General features: G+C 41.2%; 1 protein-coding gene across 1 annotated transcript in view; it reads right to left on the reverse strand.

Annotated features, from left to right (window-relative positions):
- Positions 1-9,720: 9,720 nt before the first annotated feature.
- Positions 9,721-13,170, reverse strand: part of CPNE4 (copine 4) — a gene marked incomplete at its 3' end in the record, with an annotated part of 584,378 nt that continues 580,928 nt past the window's right edge. The window contains exon 16 of the mRNA XM_082655513.1: positions 9,721-9,855. Within this exon, the coding sequence (XP_082511639.1) occupies positions 9,721-9,855 (135 nt within the window). The remainder of the gene's footprint in view (positions 9,856-13,170) is intronic.

Genomic DNA, 13,170 nt, shown 5'->3' on the forward strand with positions numbered 1-13,170 from the left:
AAAGGGAAATGATAAGAGGAATACCAATACTTGGCCACGTCTTGGTTTGGGGGGGGTGCTTCTGAGAGCAGTTGTCGCCTGAGCTGAGACCTCAAAGATAAGCAGAAACCAACAGAGTGAAGAGGTGGGTTGGGGGAAGCTTCAACAAATGCAGTGTGAAGAGGTTGTCAAATAGCAGCGGCGTGGCCAAGGGGGGCGGTGAAAGTGGGCAAGAATCAGATGGGAAAGTCAGGTATATGTTATGTTCAAGGTCACTTTAAAGTGACCTTTTTTTATTCTGAAGTTTGTGGGGAGCCACTGGTGGATTTTAGGCAGGGCAGTGAGAGGCTTAGATTATAACCATCACTCTGGCAATGGTATGGAGAACAGATCTGAGGAAGACAATGTAGATTAGGAAAACCAGTTAGGAGGCTCTTTCATATCCCAGACAAGAGATGATGAAGACTTAAACTAAGCCAGGGCAGTGGCTATAAAAAGAAGGATAAAAATGATGCTGACAATTATAATACAATGTGTACTTACAATGTGTTAAGTACTTGTCATATGCCAGGTGTCATGGCTGTTGTGCTGTGAAACCCAGATCTCCCCTTCAGGACTGAAGGACTTATTCATTCCAAACCACCCCTCTTCTTTTTTTTTTTTTTTAACATCTTCATTGGAGTATAATTGCTTTACAATGGTGCGTTAAGTTTCTGCTTTATAACAAAGTGAATCAGTTATACATATACATATGTTCCCAAATCTCTTTCCTCTTGCGTCTCCCTCCCTCCCACCCTCCCTATCCCACCCCTCTAGGTGGTCACGAAGCACCAAGCTGATCTCCCTGTGCTATGCAGCTGCTTCCCACTAGCTATTTTGCATTTGGTAGTGTATATATGTCCATGCCACTCTCTCACTTTGTCACAGCTTACCCTTCCCCCTCCCCATATCCTCAAGTCCATTCTCTAGTAGGTCTGTGTCTTTATTCCCATCTTACCCCTAGGTTATTCATGACCTTTTATTTTTTTCTTAGATTCCATCTATATGTGTTAGCATACAGTATTTATTTTTCTCTTTCTGACTTACTTCACTCTGTATGACAGACTCTAGGTCCATCCACCTCACTACAAATAACTCAATTTCATTTCTTTTTATAGCTGAGTAATATTCCATTGTACATGTGTGCCACATCTTCTTTATCCATTCATCCGATGATGGACACTTAGGTTGCTTCCATCTCCTGGCTATTGTAAATAGAGCTGCAATGAACATTTTGGTACATGACTCTTTTTGAATTATGGTTTTCTCAGGGTATATGCCCAGTAGTCACCCCTCTTCTTGAGGCAGCTTACATCACTGGCTGGTCTATGAGGGGGTATAAAGGCGTGGCCACCTTGTCCCAACTCGGGGTAACTTGGAAGGACTATGTTGCAATCCAACATCTCCTCTGCCCAGTAATACCTCCCTGCCCAGTAATACCTCCTTCCCTCTCTTTCCACAGCTCATAATCCCAAGAATATTCCCTTAATAATGTTCTCTTAATAATCTACCTGCACAATAATCTCAGTCTTAGAGTTTGCTTCTTGGGAAACCCAACCTGCAACCCTAGACAGGGTTACACACATTATCTCACATCCTCAAGGAAACCTGTCAAAGTAGAAATTATTCTCCCCATTCCACAGATGGGAAAGTTGAGGATCAGGGATATCATACAACTCTGAAGTAGCAAAGATTGGATTTGTATCCAGGTTGTTCTGGCTGGAAAATACTAGGTATTTCCACTGAACTGTGCTCAGTAGGAGGGCAGAGTGTCTAGATGTATTGAGAAAGTAGAATTTTTTCTGGACTGATTTGAAGGTCAGTCTCATGTAGGGGGCAGGGAGGAGGAGGAGGATGAGAATAGTTGGCAGGCTTGCTGTTTCTTCTCACGTGTCCCCACCTCTTTCCCTGCACCACTCTTCTTTCAATATTTAAGAGCATCTTCATGAGAAAGTCCTTAAATCTTGTGTGTCTTAATGTTAAGGCATGCACGGTATGTCTAACAGGATTCCAAAGTCCTAGAATCAGAGAGCAGCTCTGGGCTGGGAGCTCCTCTGGACGCAGAGACCATGTATCCTCTGCTTCCTTCACTCCTAACTCCCCCCTACATCCTCATCCCCACCCCCAAGCTTAGTGCAGGTTGGTATTTAGCAAGTTCTGGAAAGACTGAAGAAACAAGGTATTCAAACAGATTTAGAGGATACTCTCCTGGGCAGCGATTTGGAATCAGCAGGTATTTTTACCGTCACTCCTTGGCCTTGTCTGTATTCTCCTTCTGTCTCCGTGGGCAACCTTTGTGTGTATATATATATATATATATATATATATATATATATATTTTTTTTTTTTTTTTTGTGGTACATGGGCCTCTCATTGTTGTGGTCTCTCCCGTTGCAGAGCACAGGCTCCGGACGCACAGCCTCAGCGGCCATGGCTCACGGGCCCAGCCGCTCCGCGGCACGTGGGATCCTCCCGGACTGGGGCATGAACCCATGTTCCCTGCATCGGCAGGCGGACTCTCAACCACTGCGCCACCAGGGAAGCCCTTTTTACATTTCTTGAACACTCCACGTTTCCTTTTAGAATCATCTGGCAATATCCTGCATTCCCTCTGGGTAGGCAGAATGGCCACTCAAACATGTCCAAGCCCTAATCCCTGGAAGATATAAACATGTTATATTCCATGATATTAGGGATGTTGCAGATGTCATTAAGGTTACAGATCTTTGGATAGTCCTGGATTACCTGGGTGGTTCAATGTGATCACATGAACCTTGAAGGCAGAGAACTTTCTCTTGCTAGAGTCAGAGAGATGCTGCAGAAGAAGTAAGGGAGAGTCAATGTCTGAGAGGTGCTTGACCCATCAGTGCTGGAGGGGCCGTATGGAAAGCCATATGGAGGCCTCTAGGAGTAAAGACCACTCCCACCCAACCTCCCAGCTGACAGCCAATGAGGAAACAGGAACTCAGCCTGAGGGAGCTGGGAAGCAGATTCTTTCCCAGGGCATTCCGCAAGGAATGCAGTCCCGATGACATCTTGATTTCAGCCTTATGAGGCTGAGAGGACCCAGCTGAGTCTCCCTAGACTTCTGACTTCAGGGAACTTGATTTCAGCCTTATGAGGCTGAGAGGACCCAGCTGAGTCTCCCTAGACTTCTGACTTAATGTGTTCAGTAATAAATGTGTGCTGTTTTAAGCCACGGAGCCTGTGGTAATTTATTACGGAGAAATAGCGAAACAAACAATAGACCTCTTGTCAGGAGGTCTAGAGCAAGCAGTTCTCAAAGTGTGGTTCCCGAAGGTCCCTGAGATCCTTTCAGGAAGCCTGTGAGGTGAAAACATTTTTTTACAATAACACTAAGATGTTATTTGCCTTTTTCACGTTGTCGACATTTGCACCAATAGTGCAAAAGCATCAGTGGGGAAAACTGCTCGTGTCTTGGCTCACATCAAGGTGGCATCACTTTACCAGTGGTCATTCTATTTTCACCAGCACAACCTTGCAGGAAAGAACATGCAGTTTCTCTTAAGGATGGTCTTAAGAAGCAGAAAAATTATTAGTTTTATTAAATCTCGACCCTTGAGCCCATGTCTTTTTCATATGCTGGGTGATCAAATCAAAGCACCAGAAAGCCCCTCTACCTCGAAGAAAAGCACATGTGCCCTTTCCCCACATGGAACACCATTTTTACTCAACAAAAGGCTGATACAGAAATTGGAGTTATTCACACATGGGTATTCGGGAGATATTTTCTCGAAAATGAATGAAGTGAGCCTGCCACTTCAAGAAAAACAACTGACAGTACATGTTTCCAATGATAGCATTTGAGCTTTCTAGCAAAGAATAGAATTTTGGAAAACCTGAGTCTGCCACTGGAATTTGACAGATTCTCAATACTTAGACTGTCTGATGAGATCAGCTGTGATATTATACAGCAGAAGAATGTGATTTTATTTATACTGTAAACTGTGGAAGTATTTGGCACATGTGAATAACTGAGTGGGTCATCATTTTCTGAATGACCAATGCATGATGTTGCAGAATCATGCATGGGTAAAGGAACTATGGAAAATGCCAGGAAGCATTTACTGATATGCTTCCATATTCCAAATTGCAACTAACCTTCAAGAAACTACCATTGGTTGAATTTTGTCATGGTAAAAAGAATTAGCACAATTATCTTAAAAATATTCCTCCCCTTACCAACTACATAACCACGTAAGACTAGATTTTCTTCACTGTACTTCAACCAAGACATCATTTCACAACAGGTTGAATGCAGAAGCAGATATAAGAATTCAGCTGGCTTTTGTTAAGCAAGGCACAATGCAGCTTGTCTCACTGACTTTTTTTTGGTTTTGAAAATATAGATTTTTTCTAAAAATATTCTTATGTTAATATATAATTTGACATAAATGAATTAATAAATATATTATAGTTTCAGTTTCAATTTAAAATACAGCAAATATCAATAGATGTAAACCACAGAAATAAAATCTCTTTGGGGTCCTCAGGAATTATCTACTGAGGCCTGTTGGAGGGTAGGCCACACATGCATATAACTCAGTGGTTCCGAATTTGCACTCCAGCGCCAATGGGAACCCAGAGGTATTTTTCATTTGATGCAGACACTTTAGCCCTTTTAGTGTTTAAAATGATTGTTGAATCGTTTTGAATGAGTTTTTTCTATTTACAAATTGGCAGGTTTTATGTGAAATATCACATTTTTCAATGGTCTTGAAAAACTGAACGGTCTGGCTGCACTGGGGCCATGGTCCTGCCTGGCCCCTGGAGCTGGGTGGAACAGTCCTCCTTTGCACACTTGCCTTCCAGTTCTCCTCCATCCTCACCACACCCCTTTCTTTATATCTCTCCCTTTAAACCTGTTCCTCCTCAGTTGTTCATATGGTGTCTCGGCTCCTGGAAGCATCTGTGTTTGAAATGTCTCATCTACGTGGTCTCCTTGGTAGCAAGAAGCTGGGAAGACCTAGGTGTATCTCGAGACTCTTCCACTGCTCCCAGCGGGATGTTAAACATCACAAGATGCCAAAAGCCCATGAAAAGAAGATGAGATCACCAGATGAAACAGAGATTTCTGAAATGGAGGCAAAGGCCATATTTTAAGGCTCATTCCCTCAAATATCTTAATAATCTGCTGCTGAATATGGCAAGTAGATGGGTAAGGTGCCAGGAGGGTAGCTGAAATGGGAATTATAAAATGAGTTTGTGCTCAAGAGCTAGAGTACCTGGTTCAAATCCTGGCTATGTCTTTTGATAGCTGTATGACCTTGGGTTAGTCACCCAAACTCTGTGTGTTTAAGTTCCTTATCTGCAAAATGAGACATAATACTGTCTACTTTCTGGGGCTGTTGGGAGAATTAAATGAGGTAACCTGTGACAAGCACTTAGAACAGTGGCTGGTACAGTGACTGTTAGTTATTATTTTTATTAGTCTTTTGAGCTGGGCTTGAGTCTGGCCATGAAAATGGAAGTCGGCTGCCTTAAGGTTCTGACAGAAAACCTGGACTCTGTCCTTAGCACCCTATCTCCCAGACCCCAGGCATCCTGGCATGGATGTAGTGGATCCCAACAGATATTTGAGAATGACATGGTATCTCATTTTGATTGGCAGCCACAGCCACTCAATCCACACCTGTTAAATCTACAGTGGATTTGGCAGGAGACCTAAATAGACATTTCTCCAAGGAAGACATGAAGATCGCCAACAGGCACATGAAAAAATGCACAACATCACTAATCATTAGAGAAATGCAAATCAAAACTACAATGAGGTATCACCTCATTCTGGTCAGAATGGCCATCATCAAAAAGGCTACAAACAATATAAGCTGGAGAGGATGTGGAGAAAAGATGAACCCCCCTACACTGTTGGTGGGAATGGAAATTGGTGCAGCCACTATGGAGAACAGTGTGGAGGTTCCTCAATAAACTACAAATAGAATTACCATATGATCCAACAATCCCACTCCTGGGCATATATCCAGAGAAAACCATTAAAACCGTTAAAAGATACATACACACCAATTTCATTGCAGCACTATTTACGATAGCCAAATCATGGAAGCAACCTAAGTGTCCATCAACAGACGAATGGATAAAGAAGATGTGGTACATATATACACAATGGAATATTACTCAGCCATAGAAAGGAATGAAATAATGCCATTTTCAGCAACACGGATGGACCTAGAGATTATCATACTAAGTAAAGTAAGCCAGACAAAGAGAAATATCATATGATATCGCTTATATGTGGAATCTAAAATATGATACAAATGAACTTATTTACAAAATGCAAACAGACTCACAGACATAGAAAACAAACTTCTGGTCACCAAAGGGGAAAGGGGGGCATGGAGGGATAAATTAGGAGGTTGGGATTAACAGATACACAGTATTATATGTAAAATAACCATGTTCTTGGATTGGAAGAATCAACATTGTGAAAATGACTCTACTACCCAAAGCAATCTACAGATTCAATGCAATCCCTATCAAACTACCAATGGCATTTTTCACAGAACTAGAACAAAAAAATTCACAATTTGTATGGAAACACAAAATACCCCGAATAGCCAAAGCAATCTTGAGAACAAAAAATGGAGCTGGAGGAATCAGGCTCCCTGACTTCAGACTATACTACAAAGCTACAGTAATCAAGACAGTATGGTACTGGCACAAAAACAAAAATATAGATAAATGGAATAAGATAGAAAACCAAGAGATAAACCCATGCACATATGGTCACCTTATCTTTGATAAAGGAGGCAGGAATATACAGTGGAGAAAGGACAGCCTCTTCAATAAGTGGTGCTGGGAAAACTGGACAGGTACATGTAAAAGTATGAGATTAGAACACTCCCTAATACCATACACAAAAATAAGCTCAAAATGGATTAAAGACCCAAATGTAAGGCCAGAAACTATCAAACTCTTAGAGGAAAACATAGGCAGAACACTCTACGACATAAATCACAGCAATATCCTTTTCAACCCACCTCCTAGAGAAATGGAAATAAAAACAAAAATAAACAAATGGGACCTAATGAAACTTAACAGCTTTTGCACAGCAAAGGAAATCATAAACAAGACCAAAAGACAACCCTCAGAATGGGAGAAAATATTTGCAAATGAAGCAACTGACAAAGGATTAATCTCCAAAATCTACAAGCAGTTCATGGAGCTCAATAACAAAAAAACAAACAACCCAATCCAAAAATGGGCAGAACACCTAAATAGACATTTCTCCGAAGACGATAAACAGATTGCCAACAAACACATGAAAGAATGCTCAACATCATTAATCATTAGAGAAATGCAAATCAAAACTACAATGATATGTCATCTCACACTGGTCAGAATGGCCATCATCAAAAAATCTAGAAACAATAAATGCTGGAGAGGGGGTGCAGAAAATGGAACACTCTTGCATTGCTGGTGGGAATGTGAATTGGTACAGCCACTGTGCAGAACAATACGGAGGTTCCTTAAAAAACTACAAATAGAACTACCATATGACCCAGCAATCCCACTACTGGGCATATACCCTGAGAAAACCATAATTCAAAAAGAGTCATGTACCAAAATGTTCATTGCAGCTCTATTTACAATAGCCAGGACATGGAAGCAACCTAAGTGTCCATCATCGGATGAATGGATAAAGAAGATGTGGCACATATATACAATGGAATATTACTCAGCCATAAAAAGAAACGAAATTGAGTAATTTGTAGTGAGGTGGATGGACCTAGAGTCTGTCATACAGAGTGAAGTAAGTCAGAAAGAGAAAGACAAATACCGTATACTAACACATATATATGGAATCTAAGGGAAAAAAAATGTCATGAAGAACCTATGGGTAAGACGGGAATAAAGACACAGACCTACTAGAGAATGCACTTGAGGATATGGGGAGAGGGAAGGGTAAGCTGTGACAAAGTGAGAGAGAGGCATGGACATATATACACTACCAAACGTAAAATAGATAGCTAGTGGGAAGCAGCCGCATAGCACAGGGATATCAGCTCAGTGCTTTGTGACCACCTAGAGGGGTGGGATAGGGAGGGTGGGAGGGAGGGAGACACAAGAGGGAAGAGATATGGGAACATATGTATATGTATAACTGATTCACTTTGTTATAAAGCAGATACTAACACACCATTGTAAAGCAATTATACTCCAATAAATATGTAAAAAAATAAAATATAATAAAATAGATAACCAACAAGTACCTACTATACAGCACAGGGGACTATATTCAATTTCCTGTAATAAACCATAATGGAAAAGAATATGAAAAAGGATATGTGTGTATATATATATATATATATATATATATATATATATATATATATATATATATGTAAAACTCAAACACTTTGCTGTACACCTAAAACTACCACAACATTATAAATCAACTATACTTCAATAAAAATGTTAAAAAAATTTTAAAAATCTACAGTGGATTTGATGTTGATCATGAAGCACATTAACAAGTCTATTCATTCGTTCTTTCACGCATTCACTTATTTGAGCAGTATTCCATTTATTCATTAAGCATCTATCTATTGAATAGTTATCTATTCATTACACATATTGCTTACTATGTTCCTGGCACATAGACATTGAAGCTCATGTCCTTGTTTTGGGTTAGAAACAACCACCAGCTATTTCTGGTGAACAGGGTCTAAGTATTTTAATTCCTTGTCTGTTAAAAACCATGATCCACATGTTTCTATGGGACTGTGAAAGAGCTATTCCTAACCTGAGGCCAAGTCACTTACATGAACACTGTTCAGAAATTGCCTTGAAAAGAGAAACAAGACTATAAGCCTTAGAAAAAATTCCGTTAAGTACCAAATTTATTCATAAAATACATGGCTATTTGCTGTTGACAAGTTTCCACTGTCATGGGTCTATTGAAGACACTTTGAGGTCATTCCTAGGGAGTGACATAAACATGGGGCCTGAACTGGCATCATCTGGGACTCAGAGCTCTAGGATCTTGGGCCCATGCACACCTATTGCATCACGGTCAAAATTTAAACAAGATTCTCTGGTGATTTGTATACACAGGGAAGTCTGAGAGGTGCTGGATTGGGTGCCCCAGACCCACTTCAAGAAGACCACCTCTAGGTGGATAAGCCCCTTTTTCAGTGGAGGGACCATTCTCAGCAGGGAAGAATTATGGCCGACAACTGCAAAAACAGCATGGTTTTTTTTTTTTTTATTTTAAACATGCAAAATACAGTCCATGCATCTGCCATTTTAAAAAGTCTCTCATCCTGTAGCAGATAAAACCAAATATGTTTTGGCTATCAACGTTCAAGAAATGTTTCAAAATGCTTTACAGTGTAAAGATAATAAGAAATTTAGCAAAATTTCAACAAACCTGTATAAAAAACAGATACAGATAACATTTTATATCAAGGCGACATGCTGTAATGTAAAGAGTAAGTTATAATTATCTGTGTTTCTTTGTAAAAAGTCTTTAACAATACAAGGGCTTAGCAGATCCAGGCCTCAGGGCTACACATGCAAAAAAAATTGTTAGTTAGTTAAAAATCACCAAAACGTGCTATTTTTAAATGTGTACCTTTGTGTCTTTTTAAGTACAGGATAATAGAAGTATTAAGTATCAGCAGGAATAGTATTCAAGGACTCTGTAAAAGTGTGTAGACTTCATGGAGCCAGTGTCCGGGAAGAGTCATACATTTCTGATGAACATTTTGGCTTAATCCCTTTGCCATTGTAATAGTCCACGACTTGGTTTGGGACTTCAGCCAACACGCTCTTTGCCAGGGCAGCTGGAGATGCCTGCAGGGAAGAAGAAATCACAGTGACTTTGGCGCCTGGCCAAGGGAATCTGACCCAAATCAGCCTAAAAGACTTGAGTCCTGCTCTAAGCAGCTGGTCCCATTCATTCATTCATTCATTCATCATTCATTCTGTACTTGTCAGTGTCTACTCCAAGCAAGAGTTGTCAGATTGTTGGAAAATGAACCTTTAATTTCATAATTACATTTTTTCATGTCTGTTTCAAAATATAAAACTATTCATATCTGAGGATGGGTGAACACTGGATGGCAGAAAGAATTGCCTTGCAGTTTTGTGTCTGATTTACATTCAAATCCATACACCTATTTATGTTCCAGGCACTATGCGAGCGTTTATAGGGTCTATGATTCTTGCCATTAGGAAGTTACAGTCATGTGAGGGGAGCGTGGTGGGGCCGAAATTAACCCTCCTATGAGGCAGAACATGATACATCCCACAGACCAGCAGATCACATCAATGGGAGCTTGTTAGAAATGTAAAATCTTAGACCCATCCCAGAACTAATGAATCAGAATCTGCATTTTAACTTGATGCCTAGGTGATTCCTGTGCATATTGAAATTTGAGAAGCACTGCTCTAGGGAGTCACAGACACTGTGTGACCAGAGCACAAAAAACTAAGACTAAGGCATCTTGGAGGAAATCACAGAAGGCTTCCAAGAAGAGATGGCATTTACATTGGGTATATTTTGAAACAGGGAGAAGGAAAGGATTGGCATTTGATCATTCTAGGGACTGTGAGTCATCTGATGGGGCTCTAAAGGAAGTGCATGAGTGTGTGTGTGTGTGTGTGTGTGTGTGTGTGTGTGTGTGTATGTGTGTGTGTGTTGGGGATGCAGGATTGGTGGGGCATTCAGTTGGAAAATGAGCTTGTGGCCAGGTGATGGAGAGTCTTGAATACTGTGCTAATTTATGTAGCCTTTCTTATATCAGCATTATGGACTCACTGCAGGCCTTGGGGCAGAGAAAGGTAGAGGTTGATATTCTGCATGGACTCTGGACTCATGCAGAGCTGGGCCTGACCTCTGACCCTGGCACTCACTACTAACTCCCCAGCCACTGGGCAAATAAGATTGCCTGAACCTCATTGTTAGCAATTACTGAAGAGGTTGGAAATTTGAAGCAGAGAGAAATGTTTGAGGTCCCTCTGGAAAAGTCCTGAAGGAAAGGGGGCTGGACTAAATGCCAGATGACGAGGTTTCTAGCTCTTTCCTTCCTATGTGGCTTGTCACTCAGCCATTCAACTTTGCTAAGCCCCGATATTCTGAGACAAGAAAGGAAAGAACAGGAATTCATTCTATCTCAGAGTGTTTTTTTTTTTTAATTTTTATTTATTTATTTATTTTTGACTGTGTTGGGTCCTCGTTTCTGTGCGTGGGCTTTCTCTAGTTGTGGCGAGTGGGGGGGCCACTCTTCATCGCAGTGCGCAGGCCTCTCACTGTCACGGCCTCTCTTGTTGCGGAGTGCAAGCTCCAGACGCGCAGGCTCAGTAGTCCTGGCTCACGGGCCTAGTTGCTCCACGGCATGTGCGATCTTCTCAGACCTGGGCTTGAACCCGTGTCCCCTGCATTGGCAGGTAGATTCTCAACCACTGCACCACCAGGGAAGCCCCTATCTCAGAGTTTTTAGGAGGCTCAAAATGTAAGAGACACGTACCTTAAAAACAATCTGAAAACACAGTGAGGAGTGTTTCTAAAGCGACTGCTCACATTTTGAAGGTGCCATAGTATGTTGGACATTGGTATCCATGAATGCTCTTTTATTTTATAAATAACTGCTCAGGGTCATGTGTTAGATCATGGCCCACTTTTACACTGGGGAAGACACAATAGTCATTTCCTCCCTTTTCTCTCTGGTCATTGCTCACACAAAGTTTAGAAAGATAAAGACTTGACTTCCCAGTCTCCCTGGCATCTAGGGATGGCCATGTGATCCAATTTCATTGTTTGAGACCCAAGTGGGAGTTTCCTGGGGGGTGTTTCTTGGAGCTCTTTAACAGACATCACTGGCTCTGTTTCTCTTTCTTCTTTCTTTTTTCCTTGAACTAGAATATGATTTCTAGAGCTATGGCAACCATTTTATCATTGTGAGGGAATAACAAAAAGAATCTCTTAAGTGCTGGTCCTGACACTATTGAATCATTGAAAAAAACTAATGTCAGCAGCCACCAGCCCCTAACATCTAGCTACACGAGAAAAGTATATCTGTACTTATATAATCCAGGGTTTCTCAATTTTGGCACTATTGCAATTTTGATATATTGGATATATTTGATAATTCTTTGTGTGGGGACTGCCCTCTGCATCATAGGATGCTTACTAGCATCCCTGGCCTTTACCCACTGGATGCAAGTAGCCATCAAAAATGTCTCCAGACATTGCCAAATGTCCCCTGGGGAGAAAAATCATCCTTGGTTAAGAACCACTCATGTAATCCACTGTGAGATGGATTTGCTGTTATTTGAAGACAAAAATATTCCTGAACAGTACGTCAAGCAGAACTTGCTCAGATGATAAAAGTATCCTGTAGTTACACTGCCCAATGTGGTAGTCACCAGACACGTGCTGTCACTGAGTCCTTGCAATGTAGTTAGTGTGACTAAAAACTGATTTTTAAATTTAATTTTAATGAATTTAAATTTAAATAACAACATGTGGCTCTTTGCTACTGTGTTGGACAGCACAGTTCCCAATGATACTCCCGCCCTTTGCATATCTGTGCTGGTGGTTCTGGGGAGCAGAGAGGGCCTGGAGGTCCATTAACTTGGGATAAGGCAGAAAAAATATGAAAGTAGCTGGCAAGAACAGTAATAAAAGTCACATTTATTAACTACCTACAGGCACCAGGCGCTGTGCTGAGCGTTATATAAGCCCCACCTCTAATTTTCCAATGTGTGTGTTATTTGCCCCATTTTACAGATGAAAGTCTGTGACACAGAGAGGTTAAGTAACTTGCCCCAAGCCACACAGCTCAGAGCCTCTGCCCTGTCCGAAGCTCTGAGTTATCATGCAGAGCGGAAAAAGGCGATTCATGGGTTCCTGGCTATATGAAATGATATCAGTGCCTCACCTTGAGTTTTATTTATGGTTTATTGAATTCAGAATAGATTAGTTTGGATAATGAAATGGTTCTCAGAATCTAATTTGAAATTCAGGAAGCTAAGGCGGGTGTTAAACTCCTGGTACTCTGCTCTAGTGGACCACAGGGAGCTGGGAGCCTGGAGCAGCGGGGCAGTGAGTGAGCCCCCTTCCTCGCCCTAATCAGGCACTTCCTTGTTACGGGTGCCCCTCACCTC

The sequence above is a fragment of the Grampus griseus genome (assembly GCF_964374135.1).
Source record: "Grampus griseus genome assembly, chromosome: 5".
Taxonomy (NCBI): domain Eukaryota; kingdom Metazoa; phylum Chordata; class Mammalia; order Artiodactyla; family Delphinidae; genus Grampus; species Grampus griseus.